General features: G+C 35.2%; 1 protein-coding gene across 1 annotated transcript; it reads right to left on the bottom strand.

Annotated features, from left to right (window-relative positions):
- Positions 1–10899: 10899 nt before the first annotated feature.
- Positions 10900–26036, bottom strand: LOC134283104 (crooked neck-like protein 1). Its single transcript, XM_062765540.1, has 16 exons — positions 25919–26036; positions 22666–22755; positions 20417–20479; positions 20203–20294; positions 19970–20053; positions 19743–19861; positions 17973–18095; positions 17611–17789; positions 17261–17422; positions 16996–17124; positions 16485–16697; positions 16173–16319; positions 15877–16071; positions 15415–15576; positions 15000–15092; positions 10900–11222 (listed from the first exon to the last, which is right to left on the bottom strand). The coding sequence occupies exons 1-16, from the start codon at positions 25967–25969 to the stop codon at positions 11079–11081; spliced, it is 2046 nt and encodes a 681-aa protein (XP_062621524.1). The 5' UTR covers positions 25970–26036; the 3' UTR covers positions 10900–11078.
- Positions 26037–26198: the final 162 nt, after the last annotated feature.

Here is a 26198-nt window from a genome sequence, read left to right as displayed (position 1 = left end):
TCTATCTACCAAGTACATTATTATGTAACATATATGTTCAATCCATTTTGTGCAATGTGGTAGAAAGCATTAAATAAATTATTTCGGTAGAAATAATCGTCTGACAATGTATGAAGATTCCTGCCAACAAAAATTGTTACAAACTTTAGTACATCATGTAAAATTATTTGGCTCCCGATAATCAGACACAATGCAGCCATAATCCTTTCCAAATCGGGGGGGGGGGGGGGGTGGGGGGGGTTATACTTTTTGTCAATCTGTTTGATTTCTAGTTTTTAATTCATGTCCGACACCAAAAATTATATAAAAGTGTTGCATTATGCATGTACTATGCCTAAATAGTAGGCAGGGTTTGACACATGGTGCACGAGCCGGAGGCGAGTGCACTATGTGTCAAACCCTGCCTACTATTTAGGCATAGTACATGCATAATGCAACACTATTGTTATTATTATGCTGACTGTTGTAATTATTTATGCGGCAATCCATTTGAATTTTTCCTAAAAATATCGGTGCTAACACAGCGCACTTGCAAGAACTCATTCAAAATCTTCATGCTAAAATTGGTTGCATGCTTGGTTATTTTGGTTACTAGTATTTTCTCTAAATAAGTCAGGATTTCCTGGTACACCGGGCTTATTGCTCAAAGAGCAATTGCCGGCTTATGTGATCCTGTTCAAGGCAGGATGTTGACCCCATAGTCGCCATTTTAAAGTTACGTGCAAAAATATAGTTCTTACTCTCAACCGCTTTTGAGATAAAACAAACGCTAAATAACGCAACAAAAATAAAACGAAGTTTTATCTTTATAAAATAAACATTAGTAGTAATGACTTTGAAACTTCATAAGTCAAAGAACATAGTTCATTAGCGTAAGGATTTTTGATAATCAGTGTTACCGTAGTTCTCTACACATACGAGGTAAAGCAGGAGAGGGAACCAGACTGGCCTGTTTGTTTACATTCAGCTGCGGTACCAGATTAATTCTGATTCTGACAAAATCGGACCGTAGTATTAGGATTGAAAAACTCACTGTCAGTGTCTTATCATTTATATTGATAGTTTTAAAATAATTTTTTCATCAGAATATAAACGTGATTAATGTAAGAAATCCATTCTACTCTGTAAATGAGCCCGGCTCTCTGTACTTCTGAGTACTTTGATTTTCTGTTTTGTTAGTAAGACTTATTTGTTTGCAGACGTCGATTCTCATTGATAATATTGTCTTTAACATCCTTCAATCAAGCGTCATATAAAAAAGCGTTTTAATGACCCAACGAAATCAGTTCATCTAACGATCTGTATGTAATTAGTTTGAAACTTTGTTGTACATAATATGTTCTACGGTGCAACCGTTGGGGCGAGCGCAGTTAATTACTATCTAAAACATTTAGGCCTAAACAGCTTTGACTTGCACTGCCTATCCTCAGTTCATTAAAAAAGAAGAAGAAAAAAAATAACTTCCCAGGCATCGGGATCGAGATTCCAAACATTTCGGAAGTTTCCGACAAAATCGGAAATACACGAGCTGTTAAGTGACGAAAGTATGACGTCAAATAAAAAGTCCTGTTGAGTTAGAATGCAAACGATAGTTTTGTGACATGGAGATTGCATTAAATCGTTGTTTGTAATTTTTTTCAAGTAAGTTGTTGCTATGTTTTAGCCACCATGTTGCTATGCACCGCAAAGGATTATTGGGATTGAAGAATGTTTTCACGTGGACTCATAAAATTTTTTTGGAACAATGTGCAGATTTCATTCCGAATTTCCTCCGTTCGTACACGTTAGTCTATTGAGCTCGCTACGCGAGCGGCGCTTCGCGCCGCCTCGCTACGCTCGCTAATATGTTTTACGGTGTGACCGTTGGGGCGAGCGCAGTTTATTTACTATCAAAAACCTACACATGTACTGTCTATCATTCAAGAAAAAGAAAGCAAAAAGAATAAAACAAAACTATAAAAAGAAATCATTTCCCAAGCATCGGGATCGAGATTCCAAACTTCTCGGAAGTTTCCGACAAAATCGGAAATACCCGAACCGTTGAAGTGACGAAAGTATGACGTCAGATGAAAAGTTCTGTTGACTTAAGACGCAAACGCTAGTTTTATGGAAAAGAGATTGCATTTAATCGTTCTTTTCAAGTAAGTTGTTGCTATGCACCGCAACATGTTTTCCGAGTTTCACGGAAGCAACCGACATAACTTCGTCAAAATTCGTAAGTTTCCGGTGACGTCATTTGTATCATTTCCGAAGGGCAAGGTGAAGGCCGGTGTTGTGGCATGGGGGTATTTTTTTGAATAAAGTAAGGCTAAATCATTTCGTTAAGATTTCGGTAAGAAACAATGTTCCTTTAATTTTTTTACTATTTTTGATTTATTCGCGCAAAGGACATTGGGTAGTGCAGGAATTCTGGGAATGTTGCACAGAGAAATTTGGCTGACGTATGTACAGATTTCAATCCGAATTTCCTCTGTTCATACACGTTAGTCTATTGAGCTCGCTTCGCGAGCGTCGCTTCGCGACGCTCGCTGCGCTCGCTATTAATCTAAGGTTCCTTAGAATAATAGCGAGCGCAGCGAGCGTCGCGAAGCGACGCTCGCGAAGCGAGCTCAACACAACGTGTAAGAACAGAGGAAATTCGGATTGAAATCTGTACATACGTCAGCCAAATTTCTCTGTGCAACATTCCCAGAATTCCCGCACTACCCAATGTCCTTTGCGCAAATAAATAAATAAATAAAATAATAACGTAAAACATAAAAGGCTAGATCATTTTGTAGAAATCTTTCAAAGAAACAAAAAATAACTCTACAATGTTTTTCAACCAAAATCGCACTAGGTCTATAGTTTCAAACAGACGCTCGGCTGTCTCCGTAACTCCGACGAGCTCTGTGACGTCGTGTGACGTCACAGCTTGTCGAGATATCTCGTGCGGCTTGATATTTGAAGTGGCTGATCAATTTTTAGAGTGTTTTTGATGGTACAACTGCGCTCGCCCCAACGGTCACACCGTAAAACATATTATAACTGTTTTCAAATAAAATTTGTCTATTTTCTCCTTCTTGTGTCAATTGTATAAATTAAGTTTATATATTTTATAAAATTCTACCAATTAGTGATCGTCTCTGTGGCGTAATCGATAAGGCATCGGACTGACATTCTCATAGTTGTGAGTTCGATTTCCGGCGTGTGCACTAAAGAATTTTATTCAGTAAATAAAGCCGTGCACTATTTCGGCATAGTATGCTTACGCTATATAAATCTTAGACCACTATGCGAGAATAGTAGGGTATGGGTTATATAGAGACAAGCTGACAGGAAGCATAATAATTTGTAATAGATTGTGTTAAATGTGGCCAAGTTAACCAGGTGGAAAGAAATGAAAACATGGGATGACAAGTTGTAATTGTTTTCTAATTTCTGTTATTTACAGGTCATCTGATAAAACGTGTTAGCGGAAATTATATAAAAACAAGAGGCCCATGGGCCACATCGCTCACCTGAGCACTAAGGGTAGGAAAAAGTAAAGAATGGCTTTATTGTAAAGTTTAAATCCAAAAGTAGTCCCATGACCAATCATGGATTTGCTATTTTTTAGAAAATGTATTTTAAAGAATTTTCCTATCTATATCTTTAAAAACTTTGGTCGGCCATTTTGGCCCCGCCCTACCCCTGGGGGTCATGATTTGAACAAATTTGAATCTACACTACCTAAGCATGCTTCCATATAAATATGATGAATTATGGCATTGTCATTCTTGAGAAGAAGATTTTTAAAGAATTTTCCTATATATTTCTATGTAAAACTTTGGTCGGCCATTTTGGCCCTGCCCTACCCCTGGGGGTCATGATTTGAACAAACTTGAATTTACACTACCTGAGCATGCTTCCATATAAATATGATGAATTATGGCGTTGTCATTCTTGAGGAGAAGATTTTTAAAGAATTTTCCTATATATTTCTATGTAAAACTTTGGTCGGCCATTTTGGCCCTGCCCTACCCCTGGGGGTCATGATTTGAACAAACTTGAATCTACACTACCTGAGCATGCTTCCATATAAATATGATGAATTATGGTGTTGTCATTCTTGAGGAGAAGATTTTTAAAGAATTTTCCTATATATTTCTATGTAAAACTTTGGTCGGCCATTTTGGCCCTGCCCTACCCCCGGGGGTCATGATTTGAACAAACTTGAATCTACACTACCTGAGCATGCTTCCATATAAATATGATGAATTATGGCGTTGTCATTCTTGAGAAGAAGATTTTTAAAGAATTTTCCTATATATTTCTATGTAAAACTTTGGTCGGCCATTTTGACCCCCGGGGGTCATGATTTGAACAAACTTGAATCTACACTACCTGAGCATGCTTCCATATAAATATGAAGAATTATGGCATTGTCATTCTTGAGAAGAAGATTTTTAAAGAATTTTCCTATATATTTCTATGTAAATCTTTGGTCGTCCATTTTGGCCCCGCCCTACCCCCGGGGGCCATGATTTGAACAAACTTGAATCTACACTACCTGAGGATGTTTCCCCATAAGTTTCATCTTTCCTGGCACAGTGGTTCTTTAGAAGAAGATTTTTAAAATTTGCCACCAAATTTTCATTAATTCCCAATTATCTCCCCTTGAATAAGGGCGTGGCCCTTCATTTTAATAACTTAAAAAAGGATACTTTGTGGCAAGTTTGGTTGAAATTGGCCCAGCGGTTCTTGAGAAGAAGTCGAAAATGTGAAAAGTTTACAGACAGACGGAGACGTACAGCTAGACAGACGGACGCCGGACAAAATGTGATCAGAAAAGCTCACTTGAGCTTTCAGCTCAGGTGAGCTAACAAGAGGCCCATGGGCCTTATCGGTCACCTGAGCATCATGCAACAACTTTCAAATGGTTGAATTTAGTTCATGTTTTATGCTAGATGCTATGGCATTCACAATTTTGAAAGAGGCACCATTGCTAATCATAACTATACACTTCGCAATTGCTTAGTTTGTTTATTTGATACCAATAGGCAGGGTAGGGGAACAAAAACTGCATTTCGACTAATCAGTAATATTCAGCAATAATCAGTAGTGCCCCTACCACACATGAACCCCTGACCCTTGGGCCTAGATCCACACATTACACAATTTTTGAAAAGGCATCCTTGCTTTTCAAAAATATTTGATTAATACCAAGGAGTAGATTTCAAACAATTCATTCATTTTCAGTTTATAAGTACAGCCCCCCTCCTCTATGGTACTCCTGACCCTAGGGCCTTGAAATTCACAATTCTGGAATATTAGGGCCCTTGCTCATCATAACTATATAGGTAGTTCATCTGCTTAATACGAAGGAGCAGAGAAGAAGATTTTCAAAGAATTCATGTATTTTCACTATATAATCAATAGAGCCCTGCCCTAACACCACAACCCCTGACCCTGGGGCCATAAATTTCACAATTTTGGTAGAGGTACTCTTGCTCATCATAGCTATGTACTTAGTTAGTCTATTTATACCCAGGAGCAGAGAAGAAGATTTTCAAAGAATTAATGCAGTTTCACTATATAATCAATAGAGCCCCGCCCTAACACCACAACCCCTGACCCCAGGGCCATAAAATTCACAATTTTGGTAGAGGCACTCTTGCTCATCATAACTATGTACTTAGTTATACTTATTTAGCCCCACCCTAGTCCTAGAACCCCTGACCCCAGGGCCATAAATTCACAATTATGGTAGAGGACTCAATGCTGATTACAATCATGCAAACAGTTTGAATGCTTGATGTCCAGGAGTAAAGAAGATTTTTAAAGATTGCATTAATTTTAGTTTTTGGCCCCACCCCTCAGGCCCCAGGGGGGCAGGGATCATGAAATTTAATTTTTGTTCCCCTTCAAAATGCTTTGTGCCAAATTTGGTTGAAATTTTCAGTGGTTGCAGAGAAGAAGCCAAAAATGTTCAAATGTTAATGCACAACGACGGACAAAACGGATAGCAATAGGTCACCTGAGTTTACTCAGGTGACCTTAAAAACTGTAAGGAAAATGTACAGTTTGTATATTAAACAAGTCGATGGGTAAAACACTCTACTTGGCCACTATGGGAATGAGAAATTTTATGCTACCACATAAAATAAGGTAAAGGTATCAAAGGTCTTGTAGCTCCTTTTGGAATAGATTTGCGTCAAAAACTTTATCCTATCTACAAATCTAGATCCGAACCACCATCTGAAGTAAGTCTCTACAGACATCTATGGCACGCCAAATTCACAATAAAGTGCCGCGCCACAGCATGATACGCCCGTCAAAAAAATTACAATTTTCTTGAACAGTTTAGGTGCAAGGAAATCACATCAAACTTGCCCGTGATTCTAAGATTTCGATGATTTTTCCATTCCTTAAAATATTTTCCATCCCCTGTGATGTAGGCATCAATTATAATAAATATTACATAACTGATAGATTTCTGTGCTGGTTGTGTTAGACCTTGTCAAATGCCCATCATCAAATTAGTCTTAACAACTTAATTTACCAAATTAATTTTGAAAAAAAAGGCTGGCCATCAATGACATATGTTATAAACTGCCAGCAGTTCTTCTGTCTAATCCCCAAAGGGTACAGATAAGAGACAGCTAGCCTTCCTACATTGAACTCATTAATAAATCTTTAACTGGATGCTTGTCTACTCATTACTACCAAGAGATGAATGGGTCTGCACTATCTACTATAAATTTTGTTTAAAAACATATAAAATACTCAAAGATTTTTTTTTTTGTTGAGATTTAATTTCCAACAGGTTTTAATATGTAATTCATATGGACATGCTGATTCCACCCACCCCATAAAATTAGTTTTTAAATAAATAATATTACATTTTTAGTCTACAATGCAATATCAAATTAGTTTTAATTACTTTTCATCAAATTAAGCTAGTCAACAAGAGCTATAGCCTATTTTTAATCAAACAGGCTTACCCATTTGCCCAATACTCAAGGGACAGATAACACCAATGCTCTGGCAGTTAGCTCCTGGCACTCAAAACCCATTAATTTCTCTCTATCATTTGACATGCAATTTTCTGTTATCAAAATTCTTCTTGACCAGTGCTTGATAATTACACTCAAGGGAAGGTAGGATTTCTCTAACATATATATTTGTTATACAAATGCTGTCAAGTATATGCTTTAATAAAATAAGTATTTTCTTGATTTAACACTTTTATAAGGACAGTGCAATACTCTTACATTATTTGGGATGTGTATATATATAAAAAGACATATTTTTTTTTTAATTTCACTTAAATTAAAGGTCACAGTGACCTTGAAATAGGTCGCGACACACCTCTACCTAAGACGCATAAACTGGCCAAGTTTGATGATTGTAAGTCTTATGGTTTTCAATGTTATGGGCCGGAAAGGATTTTTCCATATTTGGCTATAACTTCTTAATTAAAGGTCAGAGCGACCTACTTTTTGTGCGCGACACACCTTCTCCCCAAGATGCATCAGATGACAAAGTTTGATATTCCTAGGCCGAGTAGTATTAAAGTTATGAGCCGGAAACGAAAAAGCTAACAATTAGACGGACAGACCTGATAACAGACATAGTACACACGAAGCCTATAACATAATACGTCCCGTCTTAAGACGGGCGTATAAAAATAAGCAGAACATAGATTCACAGTCAATAAACTATGTTTATCGGTTGTAAACTATAGTTTACGGATTGTAAACTATAATTAACAACGTTAATCTATATTTTACATCTGTAAACCATAGTTAACGCGATAATCTATGTTTCACAATCGTAAACTATACTTAACACCAAAAATGATCATTTGCGATCGCAAAACATAGATTATCAATAAATACAGTTTCACGATTTGTAAACTATGGTTTACAACTCTTAACTATAGTTAACGATCGTAAATTAAAACGTGTTATGTTCAACAACAAAATCTATTGTTAACATTTTATTACAAACAGATAAACTGTAAGGAAAACTATAGTTAACAACCGTTAAATATATTTTACAGATGAAAACTCTCTCCGAATTGTAAACTATAGCTCACGGTTTGTAAACTATAGTTTACAGTCGATAAACCTAGTTTATCAATTGTGAAACTATGTTTAGCATGCCAAATTCACAAAAATGTGCTAATCATAGTTTCACATTCGATGAACTAGGTTTATTGGTTGTAAACTATAGTTTATGGACTGTAACCTATAATTAACAACGTTAATCTCTATTTTACATCTGTAAACCATAGTTAACGCGATAATCTATGTTTCACAATCGTAAACAGTAACTATACTTAACACCAAAAATGATCATTTGCGATCGCAATACATAGATTATCGATAAGTACAGTTTCACGATTTGTAAACTATGGTTTACAATTCTTAACTATAGTTAATGATCGTAAATTATAGTTTACAGATGTGAATCTATGTTTATTCAACAAAATCTATTGTTAACGTTTTATTACAGACAGATAAACTTAGATTAGCACAAACTATAGTTAACAACCAAATATGTTTTACAGATGAAAACTATACTTAACGAATCGTTAACTATAGTTTACTTTGTAAACTATAGTTTACAATAACATCAATTGTGAGCGGTAGCTCATTTTTTTGAATTTGGCATGCCATAGACATCACCAATGCTCGTTTGGTCCAGGACAAAGGTTAAGTGAATTACTGTAGTTGGCAGACTGCAAACGTATACAACAGATCTTAGGCAATTGGTGATTAAAATACCTGCTCAATTCCATGGCTCAAGTAAACCAGCACTTTAAGAATGTACAGTCAAACCTTGTTAAATACCTGCTTCACATTCCATACCTTAGATAACCAGTACTTTTTTGCAAATGTAATAATATAGGCAGAAAGTCAAACCTCATTACCTCAAACTTGAAACTTCTACATTACTGAGGTCATAAAAAAACAAAAGAAATGTTGGAGGGGCTTCCATCTTAACTAATTCGACACCTCCAAAGTATTTGAGACCTGAGTGTTTGGGAGATCAAAGTTCAATTGTATATCATGCACTAATTTAAAAAAAGTTTCCACAGGAAATCAAAATCTGACATTCAGACACATTTACTGAAATTACTTTCATTTCATTCTGTAAATGAATAAATATTTCATATTATGTATTTTGCTACTCAAAAGAATTGTACCATCTGCCCACTAGTTAGATTTGCTACATTATTTAATTTTCCCCTAGATGTTTGAAGTTTGTAACATTGCATTGGTTATGGAGACTTGGTTGTGTGTTTATTATACAAAGGGAAGCCCCAGAGAAACATCATAAGAAGTTTGTAAATGATGGGATGTATAAATGAGCTCATTTAACAATCTCCAAATCCATAATGGCCTAGAACTAGGATCCCCTTTCACTGGGGCATATCCAGAAGATAGCAAACAAGCTTATTAACTCCTTTGACACTTTTGTGTAGAACATTTTCATCCCTGAACAATGCTAGCTTTTTGAACAGCAAGCATCAGATCACATTGAATGTTATTCATTCTTTATAAAGCTTGATCACAAATGCGTCAGTGATAAATGGAGAACAATTTGGATCATTATCCTAATTTGATCCCCTTTAATGCCCTTTTATTCTTGACTGTCAAAAGAGAAAATTTTTGCAGATAAAGAAATCAACTCTGACATATATGAAAATGGAAACCAAGGAGAAAATGCATAGATAACTCTTAGATAAATAATGGCAATAAGTCATTGACACATGTGGGACGTCATTATTGAAAAATCATAAGTGAAACAACCGCTCAAGGATAAAAATAGGTGTCGTTTAAGACTGTCAGCCCAATATAGCTTAATTATCCATTCAAACTTAATCAGCCAAAGCCCGGGATTTCTCTTTTTCCTATTATTTATAAACACACCTTCATCAATACATCTTGACATCTGATATTGTAAGAGGCATTTTCCTGTAATTTGTTTACAACTTGTTGAAGCAGTAACTCTGACTAATAAAAACAGACTGGGAAAAACTTTTTTTTGTTTCAAACAGACCTGGACTACTTTCACAAAATGCAAATCTCATCTCCAAGTGGGATATAATGAGCTTTTTAGACTTCATGTGGTCTTATAACAGGAAACTTTAGCATCAAATGCTTTTGATAAATTACTGGGACAGTAGTTCACTGTAAAAATTTCAAAAACCACCTGTAATTAACAGCATTCCATCAAAGACTTAGTACCAGGGTATTTCTAACAAATCACATGCTCAAAGAAGTTATGACCACTGGAAAGTGTAAACTATGTAATTTTCTGATTTTATCTTCTATATTTCAAAGAAAAATTCGCTGCAAATTTTCATATCTTCTAGGTTAAGCTTTAATGTTCAGAGGGAAGTATAAAAATGATATATTAATGACAATTCATATGCAGACAGCAATATTTTGAATTGTATATCATGATAAGCATCACTTTTCATTATTGTTCTATATATATAAAAAAAACTTCTCAAAAATTATCAGTTATACTGGTATATTGTTAGGAACTCTACAAATACGACAGAAATTTACAAAATTCAAATTTTATGAAATAAGAATTTGACTTAAATTAAGTGGAATCAACTATTAATTTATTTCCTAATTCTTAACAAATGTATAACCTAGTAAGTACTCTTCATTGCTCTACTAAAACTTTCAGTGAAACGTATCACAATATAGCTGTATATTGTTTAAACTCCAATATCAGAACCAAATTTTATTTATCAAATGACCCTGTAAGATACAAATTTATATTGTGACAACTCCCTAAAAAAGGCTTATACATGTTAAGCATTTATCTGGCATCGATTAAAAACTTCAGCAAAAATAGTTTCTCTTTTATATTAGGCCTAAAGAAAACATGAAAAAAAAAATTCATGAATTTATTTTTTATTTATAATCTGGCATTCATATACCAATCACATCTCATGTTCTCTCTCTCCTTCTGACCTTTGTCTTGGTCAGCACAGTCCATATAGTCATTTCTTTATAGAAAGACATCACAGAGAAATGTATTACACATAATGCATAAAAACATCCCAACACGAAGTGACAATAAGAAGTTCATCCCACTTCCTCTTCCTCCTCTGGGGCAGTTTCCTGAACTTGCTTCCATTTTTTGGCCATGGCCAGCAGTTTGAGGTTTGGTTGAGCTGCCTCCTCGTCCGGGAAAATGTAATCATAGTATTCCTCCCACCCAGCATCCGACTGAAAAAGAAAACACTCATTGTTGGCAATTCTTTGTACAGTGTAAGGTTCAATAACAATCCAAGATAATTATTTCACACATTTTTTGTTTAAAAAAGATATTCATTCCAGAAAATAACAACAACCTGACATCATTGGAAGATTTCAGGAAATATTTAGTACTACTGGTATGTATTCGACATAATACATAACACCCTACTAATAACACAGCAAAGAAAAAATTGTTACCCCTTATTCAACAACATATACAAAATTATAAAATATACCATAGAGCGCTGTGTTTTTCTCTCAACAAAATGTAGGATAAACAAAAAACAAGAGGCCCATGGGCCACATCGCTCACCTGAGCACTGTGGCTAGGAAAAAGTAGAAATTGGTTTATTATTGAAAAGTTTAAATCCAAAAGTAGTCCCATGACCAATCATGGTTTTGCTATTCTTGTTGAAAGATATTTTTAAAGAATTTTCCTATTCTATGTAAAACTTTAATGTCGGCCATTGTGGCCCCGCCCCTACCCCCGGGGGCCTTGATTTGAACAAAATTGAATATACACTACCTGACGATGCTTCCATATAAATATGATCAATTATGGCTTTGCTGTTCTTGAGAAGAAGATTTTTAAAGAATTTTCCTACATATTTCTATGTTAAACTTTGGTCTGCCATTGTGGCCCCGCCCTACCCCCGGGGGTCATGATTTGAACAAACATGAATCTACACTACCTGACGATGCTTCCATATAAATATGATCAATTATGGCTTTGCTATTCTTGAGAAGAAGATTTTTAAAGAATTTTCCTACATATTTCTATGTTAAACTTTGGTCGGCCATTGTGGCCCTGCCCTACCCCCGGGCGTCATGATTTGAACAAACTTGAATCTACACTACCTGACGATGCTTCCATATAAATATGATCAATTATGGCTTTGCTATTCTTGAGAAGAAGATTTTTAAAGAATTTTCCTATATATTTCTATGTAAAACTTTGCTCGGCCATTGTGGCCCCGCCCCTACCCCCGGGGTCATGATTTGAAAAAACATGAATCTACGCTACCCGAGGATGCTTTAATATAAATATGATCAATTATGGCTTTGCTGTTCTTGAGAAGAAGATTTTTAAAGAATTTTCCTATATATTTCTATGTAAAACTTTGCTCGGCCATTTTGGCCCCGCCCTAGCCCTGGGGGTCATGGTTTGAACAAATATGAATCTACACTACCTGAGGATGCTTTAATATAAATATGATCAATTATGGCTTTGCTGTTCTTGAAAAGAAGATTTTTAAAGAATTTTCCTATATATTTCTACGTAAAACTTTGCTCAGCCATTGTGGCCCCGCCCTACCCCTGGGGGTCATGATTTGAACAAACTTGAATCTACACTACCTGAGGATGTTTCCCCATAAGTTTCATCTTTCCTGGCACAGTGGTTCTTTAGAAGAAGATTTTTAAAACATACCATTAAATTTTCATTAATTCCCAATTATCTCCCCTTGAATGAGGGCGTGGCCCTTCATTTGTAGAAACTTGAATCCCCTTCACCCAAGGATACTTTGTGGCAAGTTTGGTTGAAATTGGCCCAGTGGTTCTTGAGAAGAAGTCGAAAATGTGAAAAGTTTACAGACGGACAGACAGCTAGACAGACGGACGGACGACGGACAAAATGTGATCAGAAAAGCTCACCTGAGCCTTTGGCTCAGGTGAGCTAAACAAGAGGCCCATGGGCCTTATAGGTCACCTAAGCATTATGCAACAACTTTCCAGTGACTGAATTTGATTCATGTTTTAAGCCAGATGCTATGGCATTCACAATTTTGAAAGAGGCACCATTGATCATCATAACAATACACTTAGCAGTTGCTTAGTTTGTTTACTTAATACCCATATGCAGGGTAAGGGAACAAAAAATGCATTTCAACTAATCAGTAATATTCAGCAATAATCAGTAGTGCCCCTACCACACATGAACCCCTGACCCTTAGGCCTTGATATTTGATTAATACCAAGGAGCAGATTTCAAACCATTCATTCATTTTCAGTATATAAGTACAGCCCCCCCCCCTTCTAAACTGACCCTGGGGCCTTGAAATTCACAATTCTGGAAGATATGGGCCCTTGTCCAGCATAACTCTATAGGTAGTTCATCTGCTTAATACCCTGGAGCAGAAAAGATGATTTTCAAAGATTTAATGTATTTTCACTATATAATCAATAGAGCCCCGCCCTAACACCAGAACCCCTGACCCTGGGGCCATAAAATTCACAATTTTGGTAGAGGCATTCTTGCTCATTATAACTATGTACTTAGTTAGTTTATTTAATTCCTAGGAGCAGAGAAGAAGATTTTCAAAGAATTCATGTATTTTCACTATATAATCAATACGTCCCACCCTAACACCAGAACCCCTGACCCTGGGGCCATAAAATTCACAATTTTGGTAGAGGCACTCTTGCTCATCATAACTATGCACTTAGTTAGTTTATTTAATACCCAGGAGCAGAGAAGAAGATTTTCAAAGAATTCATGTATTTTCACTATATAATCAATAGAGCCCCACCCTAACACTAGAACCCCTGACCCTGGGGCAATAAAATTCTTAATTTTGGTAGAGGCACTCTTGCTCATTATAACTATGCACTTAGTTAGTTTATTTAATACCCAGGAGCAGAAAAGAAGATTTTCAAAGAATTCATGTATTTTCACTATGTAATCAATAGAGCCCCGCCCTAACACCAGAACCCCTGACCCTGGGGCCATAAAATTCACAATTTTGGTAGAGGCACTCTTGCTCATCATAACTATGCACTTAGTTAGTTTATTTAATACCCAGGAGCAGAGAAGAAGATTTTCAGAGAATTCATGTATTTTCACTATATAATCAATAGAGCCCTGCCCTAACACCAGAACCCCTAACCCTGGGGCCATAAAATTCACAATTTTGGTAGAGGCACTCTTGCTCATCATAACTATGCACTTAGTTAGTTTATTTAATACCCAGGAGCAGAGAAGAAGATTTTCAAAGAATTCATGTATTTTCACTATATAATCAATAGAGCCCCACCCTAACACCAGAACCCCTGACCCTGGGGCCATAAAATTCACAATTTTGGTAGTGGCACTCTTGCTCATCATAACTATGTGCTTAGTTTGTTTATTCAATACCCAGGAGCAGAGAAGAAGATTTTCAAAGAAATAATGCATTTTCACTACCTACTTATTTAGCCCCGCCCTAGCACTAGAACCCCTGACCCCAGGGCCATGAATTTCATAATTTTGGTAGATGACTCACTGCTGATTACAATCATGCAAACAGTTTGACTGCTTGATGTCCAGGAGTAAAGAAGAAGATTTTTAAAAATTGCATTAATTTTAGTGGTTTTGGCCCCACCCCTCAGGCCCCAGGGGGGCAGGGATCATGAAATTCACAATTTTTGTTTCCCTTCACCCATAGATGCTTTGTGCCAAATTTGGTTGAAATTGGTTCAGTGGTTGCAGAGAAGAAGCTGAAAATGTTCAAATGTTAACGCACGACGACGGATGAAAACAGATAGCAATAGGTCACCTGAGTTTACTCAGGTGACCTAAAAATCTATATTCTTGAAATACAGGTCAAAAAGTTAAATCAAAATATTCATGAACAGAATGTAATGGATATGCCGTGAATGTAATTAAGGGCAAAATTTTATTTTAATTGTAATGTCATATTCAATGGATTATATCTCATCTCTAATCAGTTATTCTTTAAATCTATCTGTAGTCATTGTAGAGAGCCTTACCCCATCCTCTGTCTGAATCTTCCTCCTTTTCTTCACTTTCTGTGGCATCAGTTTATCCACCTTACTCTGAGATTCTTCATCACCCTGGTCTCTCTATAACGGGAGATAACCACATTAACAAAAACACATACCTCTACCATGGAGCATTCAATGCATGTTTTTAATAATATATTTTTTTAAATCATTAAGGAAAGTAAAACTTCCAGTTTTGACCCAAAAAGTTGATAATTTTCCCAATCTACTAGTGGAACCCAGACCCTTTATCAAAAGAGACAGTGACAGTACTGTCATTCAAAGAAAATACTATAGTCATGACAAGTTTATGGTACATAATTCTTCCAAACACACCCTATACTGATTCTCATGTTAACTGTGTTAAGTATCACTGACTCTATCCCTCTGTGGGAACCCCTACCTCCATTTCCTGCCAGGACTCCAGTAACATTAACCTCTCCTCCTTCTCGTTATTATTCTTCATAGACTTGTTCCCCTCACTGTAAACTTTCCTGGCATTCTTCACATTGCTACCATCCTCACTCTGGACAGACAGCTCAAAGTGGGCAAAGCTTATCCAAACCTTTTTAATAAAAAACATATCTTCCTTCAATGGCTTGCACTCCAGCAATAATATTAACATATCTATTGCATCCAGGGTGAGGTTGTATAGTATATTTTCACTGCGGTTTAAATTTTGCCAATTGTCAACAGAGTAAAATTATAATTTTCATTAGTGGTGCCAGAAAGCTAAATATTTAATATGAAGTAACGTTAGACCATTAGAAAATGCAGAAAAATCAAGCTTGTTTACAGTGTTTTGTAATGTGAGATGCATATGAATATTCTCCATTACACAACAATGGTATATATATATATATACCTTAACATGCTGGGTGCGTTCCAGTAACCTCCTATACAGTGCTCTAGTTTTGTCATATTCCTCTTGTTCGATCTGGAAGTCAATGTAAGCCTTCCATAGCACCTCTGGCATGTCCAGTTTGGGTTGGTTGATGGCCAGTTCATAAATACTCTCAGCCCTCTCTGTGTCTCCTAATATGGTTTCTAGTTCTGCATACTGTGACAGAAAGACAGGAACAAAGGATTTAGCGTTTTTAGACATCAAACACATAACAACACAGACAGCATTGTTCATCCATTCTTATAGACTGATCTTACCTTCATCCAGGTTGTACAATTTTCTGGTGCAAATTCTAAAAACTTCTCATACAGGATTCTGCATCTCTCAAATTCTCTTAACTGTAACTCCAGCTCAATGTAACCTCTGTATAATTTGTTCTTTGGACATTTACCAACAGCAGTACCCTGCAATAACAGGAAATATTTTACAGGTGTGTATTTTAAAAGTAAAAGTAAAATATATTTAGTTTCATTGATTAATTTACATTTAAAAAAATGGAAGATATACTGCATTCATTCTATTCTAAAATAAAATTGAACAATGCCAATTCAAGGGAAGTAACTCAATACCAATATCCTTCTTGTTCCTTGTAAATTTTTCTGTCGGATTTCAAAGTGGGCAAACAGGAGCCACAGTTTGGCGAATGTGAAGTGTTTATGAGGAATGACATCTAGACAAGCTTTATAGACGTCCCTTGTCCTCTCTATGTCCTCAGCCTCTAGCTCCTCATACAGCGCGTAGTTAATCCACAGGTAAATGTACCGACGCCAGTGTCGCTTCTCCTACAACAGTAAATACACACTGTAAAGTCACACATCACACAGGAAACTGTAAAATATCTTACATCTTACAATTCTTACAAATAAACTGTGCAAACTGTTCTTCTTGATAAGGTCTATTTATCTTATGCAAAACTTTGCACTCTTTCTTTAAATTTTCATAGAATGTGCAAGCAACACTGATAATTGAAATTTACTGTAGTGGTTTCTTTTCCCAAGGATATTTCATAACTTACTCTGAGAGAGAAGTCAGAGCCTTTTACTGTAAGAGGAATATACAATTTTCCTAGTAGTTATCTACCTTAGATGGTGGTATATTTGCTATAGCTCTTTCGTATGTGTCCCTCACTTGTTCTGTGTTAGCATCAGATTCCAGCAATCTTATGTAATCAAACCATGCATCGTAATTCAAAGGATTGGCTTTTACTTCCTGTCAATGAAACAATTTTAAGAAATCTGTACATTTGCTTTGTATAGCAGTGTACTTAAAGATTCTGATTCCTTATTTTTATATTAACTTTGATTCACAGAAAATTTTGGGTGACCATATCCTTTGATCTTCATACCTCTTCATATTGGAACCTCCTTTTGCTCACAATAACATCTTCAATGGCAGCCCGACTTCCAAATTTCTTCTCATGAACTGTGTAGGCTTTGTAAATTTCCTGACACTGGTCTTTAGGCAGGGTGTCCAGAGCATACTTGTAGATTACCCGGGCTCTTTCATGCTGAAAATGAGAGAACATTTAATTTAACATCACAATCTTTGAACAAAAAAAATTAAAGTCAATAAATAGCTGGGGGAACCCTGCATTTCATCAATTGATGATATTCATCTTCAAAATTCAGTCAGGAATATTCTTAACACTGATATTCTGAGACCAAAAGAGAAAACTAAATTAATGTTCGTATTAACCTCTCTTTGTCCCTCCTCAAATCTGGCAAAAGCTGTGATAAGTTTTTCATCCATGTTGTCCTCTCCAAAAAATTCAATAGCTCTCTCATAAATGCTCCTTGCACTGTTGATGTAGCCATGTTTTTCCTCAAAGCGTGCATACTTAATCCAGTTCTTTACCTCCGGATGTATCAGAACAAGTACCCAGTGTTAAGAAAAAATGTCATTTACTATACTGTTACAAATAAAGAAAATCAAAACTTTTACATTGTTCAAAAAATTATTTTTTTCATTATTGATAGGTTAAACGACAATGAACAGAAATGTAATCCATATATTTTTACAAATTTTGACCATAAAATTGAGATGACATGAAAGGATATATCTCTCGTAAATCATTCGAGCTCGGTCTAGTTCTTTGTAACGCAGCTCAAAGTTGATGAAGGAATGCCAAGCTTGTTCCTCCGGCTCCCACTCCATCCAACGCTCAAACACCTGACGAGCTCCTAAATATAAGCATCAAATCAGTCGGTTTTAATCAATAATATCATTTACATATGCGTATTGATAAGATGATATTGTTATTCAACTATCACCAGTTTACCATTTTATACAGCAGTTGAAAACTAAAATTAATAACTTCTAACTAATATTTTGTCCAAGGATAATCATATGATACCAATATTTTTTAGAAGATAGGTCGATTGTTTTGATTATAAGAATTTGTAGTATACTGTACCACTTATCACTTAAAATCACTTATTTTTCATTGGGGTTAATTAGGTTGCTTTTTTGCAAGATAGAGACCCACAAATTCATATGTTCTCTTACAGTACAAACTGTATCATGTTTCTACTTCAACCAAAAAATTGAAACCCTGAAAATCTGTTTATTTTTTCTTCCAACAGGATAAATTGAAAATAACTAGAAAACTGACCAGTCAGCAAGGGCCCCGCTGAGGGGTAGAAATATAAGGGTGCAGCTCACTGAATGAGAGTTTTACTTGATTACATTTTATTTAATATATGAAGATTATAAGTAACAAATGTATTTTTAAAATTTCAAGATAATTCCTGAATGTCCAAAAACCTGTAAATAGTAACCTTGTATTTACATAAAACAGGGAAAACCTCAAGTCTTATTAAAAAAACTAAATTTAATGTTTATTTAAAAAAGATTTAAGCAGGTGTTTTATAAATTCATCTTCAAAATTTAGTCCATGCAAGCCTTCAGTGAATGCAAATATCACCCAGGGTTGACCTCAACTTCAAAACAAACATCAGCTGCAGACAAAGTTGTTCATTAATCTTCATGTGACAGATAAAGATAAGCCTCTAAATTTTCTGCAGCAAGCAAGATAACTAATCCCAGGGGATTAATTGTACTGCTCTCCCATCCTTTTCTTCTATATAAATTTACAATAAGAACTTTTTTTCAGCACTGACAGAATGGGGTTTATATCTGATTACCTGTTATTATTAACAGCAATAAGGCAGCAAAAAAATTAAATTAAATAAATAATTAAAAAAATAAAATGGTAATAATAAAAAAGGATATCTTAATATATATCTTGATTTTAGAATTCAATAAAATTATGTTAAATCGTTGTGTACAGTATTTTAACCAATATAAAGTATGAACATTACTTTAAATCCATATTTCAAAGAATGTACACATCATTCAAAATTGACCTTAACTTCAAAACAAAGTTCATTGCAGACAGAGGCTGGTACAGTAATTAATCTCAATGTGACAGATAAAGATAATGCTTAGGATTTTCTTCATGTGGAAGGTTAATTAATCCCAAAGGACAAATTGCACAGCCTTCCCAGTTTACAATGGTAACATTCTCAGCAGTTATCTCACTTTGCCCATTCATTCTTATGCATAGTTAAGGAATCTACCCCACCACCCCAGCTCCAAACCAGAAGACATAGAGAACCAAACTTAGCATCAAAATATGTATTTCTGCCTACTGAACTACCATACCAAATTTGAACCTGATTGGGCAACCTTAAAAAAAGTTATTAGAAAAAAACAGAAAATTTGTGGACGGAAGAGTGACAGACGGACAGACAGACAGACGGACGGACGGACAGAGTGATTACTATAAGGCACCCGCAAATCCTTGCGGGGCCCTAATTAGGATAAACCTGCAATATTTCCCAACATCTCCTCCATGTAAGTGTACTTATACCAGAACTGATTGGCCCTGGGGAGTATTGTTATAGCTCTGTCCCAGATATTCCTGGCATGGTTTATTTGTCTGGCTCTGGAAAAAATTCACACAACATTGACAACAATGTAAATTCCAATACTAAAATCTGGATTGGATATTTCAAGCAACAAAAAGTAGGGTTTTTGGGAATCATAAACATACCTCATCTCCATTTCTGCATACTTCAACCAAACTGTGATGTTTCGATGGTCCACATCTAGTCCTCTCTCATACACTGAACGGGCTCTTAAAGAAAGATCACCTAACAGTAATATTGATGTATCAGATCACAAATAACTGATATATAGGTATTGTGGAAGTTAAGTCTGACCCAAAATTGTAATATGCACTAATAATAATAAGACTTTTTTTTTTTTAAAGTATAATTTGAATACCTTTGAATTTCTTTCTGAGATTCCTCCCACTGGGCGTATTTGATCCAGTTGGTCATAACACTTCTGTTTTTACGTATATTGTCCTCAAATGTCTGGAAGAGGATAATTTATTTCTAAATAATTTCATGTCTTAAATTAATGAATATCTACAATTCCTAAACAAATAAAAACTTGAGTTTAAATTTCATTGAAAACAACAAAAACAATTAAATACTTTTCTTTTTCTTCTCTGATACTCTCTAAGTTCATCAGGATCTGATATCTTCTGTTTTGGAGGCTAAATAAAAAGGAAAGAAAATGCTCTAATAAATATACAGATGTATATTAAATATTTTATGAAAAGAACATGTTTTCTTATACATGAACCCACTTCTTTAGAATATTAAAGTAAATATGATTTATACATTTTTAAAATTTTTATTTATTTTTTGCTTGTCAATGATTGGAATTTTTAGTAGCATCAAACTAAAAATATTTGGTTATGTCCCCCTCTTCTTTCATAACTATTCCCTCCTTATAAAAGCATCCCCCTTTATATAAAACATAGGTAATCAGAGATTACAGAGCTCACCTCAACGAATGTTGTCTTTAAGTAAGGCAAAGTCACACAATTAACCAACAAAAAGTGTACATTCCAAAAATGAAAATATTTAAGCAATTTTGATCTGATACTTTGAAATAGACCTACATAAAAAATTTAAACTAGTTCTTCTTCATGAAAATGTAATCAAAATCCAGCATCTGAAGCAAATTTGAGAGTTTTCATCTCTTGATGCAACATATGTGCAAGGTTGGTTTATACAATGTTATATAAGCCTTATAGTTTTTTGGTAATAGACCTGCACCCATAACTTTTACCTGGTCTATTAACTGAAAAATGTATGTCGAATTCAGCATCTGAAGCAAGTGCATTAGTGTGCATCCTAAGATGTATCGTCCATGCAAGTTTGGTCAATATAGAGCTTATAGTTACTTGGAAATGAAACCTACACCAAAAACTTTAACCTGTTCACTCAACCAGAAAATGATGGTCAGATTCAGCATCCGAAGCAAGCCTGGTAGTATGCATCCTTAGATGTATCATCCATGCAAGTTTGGTCAACTGCATAGGGCTTATAGTTACTTGGAAATGAATCACTCACGAAAAATTTAACCTATTCACTCAACATTTTCAGAAAATGATGGTCAGATTCAGCATCCGAAGCAAGCCTGGTAGTATGCATCCTTAGATGTATCATCCATGCAAGTTTGGTCAACATAGGCCTTATAGTTACTTGGAAATGAAACCTGCACCAAAAACTTTGACCTGTCCACTCAACCGGAAAATGATGGTCAGATTCAGCATCCGAAGCAAGCCTGGTAGTATGCATCCTTAGATGTATCATCCATGCAAGTTTGGTCAACATAGGGCTTATAGTTACATGGAAATGAAACCTGTGAAACCAAAAACTTTAACCTGTTCACTCAACCAGAAAATGTAGGTCAGATTCAGCATCTGAAGCAAGCCCAGTAGTATGCATCCTTATATGTATCATCCATGCAAGTTTGGTCAATATAGAGCTTATAGTTACTTGGAAATGAAACCTGCACCAAAAACTTTAACCTGTTCACTCAATCGGAAAATGTAGGTCAGATTGCATCCGAAGCAAGCCTGTTAGTATGCATCCTTAGATGTATCATCCATGCAAGTTTGGTCAACATAGGGCTTATAGTTCCTTGGAAATGAGACCTACACCAAAAACTGCACCAAAAAATGTTAACCTGCTCCAAAACATCTGATCATTCCTTCCCTGAAATTGCAGCATCTGACACTTTGACTGGTACAATGAAACTAGAAGCATCTTCCATGCATGTCTAATCAATATAGGACATAGAAGTACTTTAAAAAACTGCTCAAAAAAACTTAACCTTAACATGGGAAGCCGACACCGAGGGTATTACATAAGCTTCCCCAACTTCATTGAGGTGAGCTAAAAAACAAAATTAAGTATTCAATAGATGGTTTTCCATTGACATATTCTGCCTCGAGTTATTCCCCATAGCCGCCATCTTGTAGGGCAAAGCAGTGAATTTTCCTTTTTGAGCAACCAATTTTACAGAAATATATAGGGGAAAATATTTACAATCTCAAGATTATGAATTAATAGAGGCTTTAACAAACCTATTTTCATAAGAAAAATAGTGTAAATTTTACCTCAGTAACCAGTATAGCAGATTGAACTTGGTTGAATAATGAAGGGATCTGGGAATGTAGCCCTACAACATGGTGGCCATGGGGAATAACTCTTGCTTAAATTACCTCAGTGGAAAACCATCTATAGCTAAGGATGCTTTTGGCAATTTCCATTAAAATTTGCCTAACTTGTATGGCAAATAAGGCTAAACTGTAAAAATTAAGCATACAGAAGATGATAATGGTAACAATAGATCATCTCATTGAATGTAACCTAATTTTCTACTCACAGGAGGAACCAACTCTAGCTCCCTCTCCTTAGCCTCTCGTAGGAGCTGCTCAGCTGTTATCTGTACTGGGGCAGGCATTTTGTTCTTGACCTAAAAATAAAAATAAATAATATAAGAATTTCATTTTTGCATGAGATTTTCATTTTCTGTATAACTTTTGCAAGTAATTCAAGATTGTTGCACTGCTTGTAGAACTTTGCAAGCTCTAAAAGCAATGCCTGGGCCAAGAGAAAATTTTGACTTTGCACATTGATCTAAATGAACTTTTTTCTGCAGCTTCTTGTGGTCCTATAATGCTTATTCCAAGTGCATCTTTCAGGTCCATTCTATATATCTACGCACGCCTAAAGTAAACACTTGCTTTAGGGCTGTCACTGTTCCATAATCTTTTGGGTCAGGTCGGTTCCAACTTTTTTAGATTCAATTTCTGATTTCCCGTGACAGCCTTAACTTGCATGGTCAACATATTACAGCTTTCCAATATTTTTTGCAAGGAAAATGAAGTTTATTTGTAGCATTTTCATATAAAATACTCTACTCTAACTCAGCTTTGTATAATAGCGAGTGCAAAGTGCTGCTCGACCATACAAGCTCTTAAAACAATGACTGGGTGAAGAGAAAATTTTGGAAAAAGCACATTGATCCACAAGATGTTTTGCCCAAAATTACCTGTGGTCCTATAATCCATAGCGAAATGGATCTTGTCGAAGACTATGTTTTCGCAGTAAACAAGATGTTTAAAAAAAAAAACTTGCTTTGATTTTAACTGATATATAGCAGTTAAATTGTAGAAAATTGAGTACTAAACATTTTTGATTGAAATGCACACTGTTCAGACTTTGATTTGGTAATGCAACATACATACAATGTCTCATAATATCCAAATAAAAATATATGTAGCAAATTAGAGTTGGGTATTGCGAGTGAAAACCATATTGCGATATATTGCAATATTTTACTTTGAATATTGCAATATATTGCAATATATTGTAGATTTTAATTATCATAAATAAATTCGAGCAGAATGTTTGAAATACTGTCAAATTCAAAGACTATATATTTGAATTTATCTTTAAGTTGTAAAGGGGGAGGAGGGATAATACATTAATTGCACACATAATTATAACACTTTACTTTTAATCAAATACCAGGTAAAATAATAACAAAATGAACCCCCATGGAGAATTTTCAAATTAAAAAAAAAAGTTTATACAGAATATATAAACTTTTGTCTTTTTATTATTATTATAATTTTTTTTTGGGGGGGGGGGGGGAGGGTAATTAAGTAGCATGAAATGCTAAAAAAGATTAAAAAAAAAAATACAATATGGGAAAAAAATTATTGTATTTACAGAATAAAATTAAAGCCAGAAAGAAATTTTGACTTATTTTTTGAGTGTTTTGGTGTTTTAGTCTAACCCGACCTAATTTCACATCAGGAAATGGCCTGTATCTAGTGATTTAATAAATATGCTCCTGGTATGGCATGAAGGTGTTTAAAATGGCCTGAAAGTTATAAAAAAATAATTAGAGCAACACATCTTCAAATGGTCATCCGTGTTTTAACTTGAAGTTCAAGTTAAAACACGGATGACCATTTACTTGTAATATGAACATGTATATTGAACTTGACATTTCATCGCGATGTCATTCATGTAGATTCGATGCTAGATTTTGAGAACCACAATACACTTGGTATACACCCTGTAGAAATGTTTAACATATTATCTTTCTTATTAGTTTTATTTTAAAGTCTTATAATTAATTATAAATCATATTTAAAGTAAGATATTTAAAATTGCAACAGTAAATTAAACGCTCTCTCTCTCTCTTTTCTCTCTATCTTTCTCTTGAACTCTTTCCATCTCTTTCTCTGAAAGCTGACGAAGTATTGTTTTAACGAGATTGAAAAAGCCTGAGGCAGTTACAAGTATTATTTCAGCAGTTTCTACAATGAAGGAGGTTTTTATATATTTTTATATATATCGTGAAATACCGTATATTGATTTTCATATCGCGATATATTATCGTGGTGGAGAATACCGCAATATACCGGTATACCGGTAATATTGCACACCCCTATAGCAAATGGCACATGCGGTTTGACAAGCACAATCTAAATTATACCGAGCGCTGCTCTCTAAGTGAGCTCAATGAGACTTATGTGTAAGAACAGGAAATTCGGAATTAAATCTATACATATGTCAAGCAAATGTTTGTGTGAAACCTTCCTAGAATTCCTTTGCTACTCAATACCCTTAAGGCCTTTGCGCAAATAAATAAATAAATAATAACGTAAACCATAAAAGGCTTTAAGTTTGTAGAAAACTTTGTAAGAAACAAAAAATTTAAGTCTTTCAATGTTTCTGTCAAAAATTGCAAAAGGTAAAAATTTTTCTCTAGAACCGGCTTTTTTACCGTAAAATTTGATAATTGATTTGACAAAAATGCCGCTTGAATTAAATTTTTTTTTATAATGTCCACAGAGATTCTGTTCATAAACCTCAGCCCCTAGCCTGTTACAAATGACCTCTAATGCTTTACTTTGAAATATAGGGAAAACACTGGGTCTATAGTTTCAACTAGACGCTTGGCTGTTTCCGTAAACCCTAACGAGCTCTCGTGTGATGTCATGATCTAGATGTCTCGTGCGACTTGAGGTTAGAAGTGGCGGTCTGTCCGTTAAAGCATATATCGCTTCTTGTTGGAAAGCATTTAATTTTTGTATTCCAAATGTTGTTTCAATGGAGGTAGCCATATTGTGTATGATTTTCTACCGAAACATACATAAAAGCTATCATTTCATTGGCTGTTTGCTTCCACCAGAATTATCGTTCTTTCTGAAGAATTTACAGATGGCGCTATGTATGACCAGCGTTTTACAGTGCGTATCGGTCAAGGGTTTATGGGGAGCGGTGCGGACCGAAAACCCTTGGCTAGCGAAGATGCTTGTCCACACATTAACACACGGTTATGACAAAAGATAAACTGTTTTAAAGATATAGAATAAAACAATGGTTTTTCTTTTCTGTCAGTTGGGAATATTACCATTTTACCGATGGGCAATTGGACATGCATTCGAAAAAAATTGTAATAATATTTGGGAGTTTATACTTTTTGATTTTACTAAGTGTATTCAAACGCAATCAAATGAAAATCACTGAAAATCAAACGCATTTAATACATTGAACAATATTTATTTCATTATCATATGAGTCGTCAGGAATGATATCAGCACAAAAAATGTGAATACCTTTGCCACTTTGGGCATTTTGGGTCTCTTTCCCTCTTCGTCAACCTCCATCTTACAGCTTTTCTTTGAAATTCACTTAGTTTTCGTACACACTCCGAATTTTCACCGGAAGTTAATGTTATCCGGAAGTAAATAGAGAACTATCCCGCATATGCAATGATTTTTTTCAAATCGTTTTCAATTTAATGAAATATTCTGTTGAACAGCAAAATCAAGGTGATTTTATTCAATATAGAAAAATTGTTTACTTTGTACCTCAAACAATTTACAAGATGGACCG

The sequence above is a fragment of the Saccostrea cucullata genome, unplaced genomic scaffold (assembly GCF_032062105.1).
Source record: "Saccostrea cucullata isolate Sc308-1 unplaced genomic scaffold, CSIRO_AGI_Scuc_v1 ctg326, whole genome shotgun sequence".
Classification (NCBI taxonomy): Eukaryota; Metazoa; Mollusca; class Bivalvia; order Ostreida; family Ostreidae; genus Saccostrea; species Saccostrea cuccullata.
Note: the sequence above shows the minus strand (reverse complement) of the source record. Positions and strands in the feature narration are given on the sequence as shown.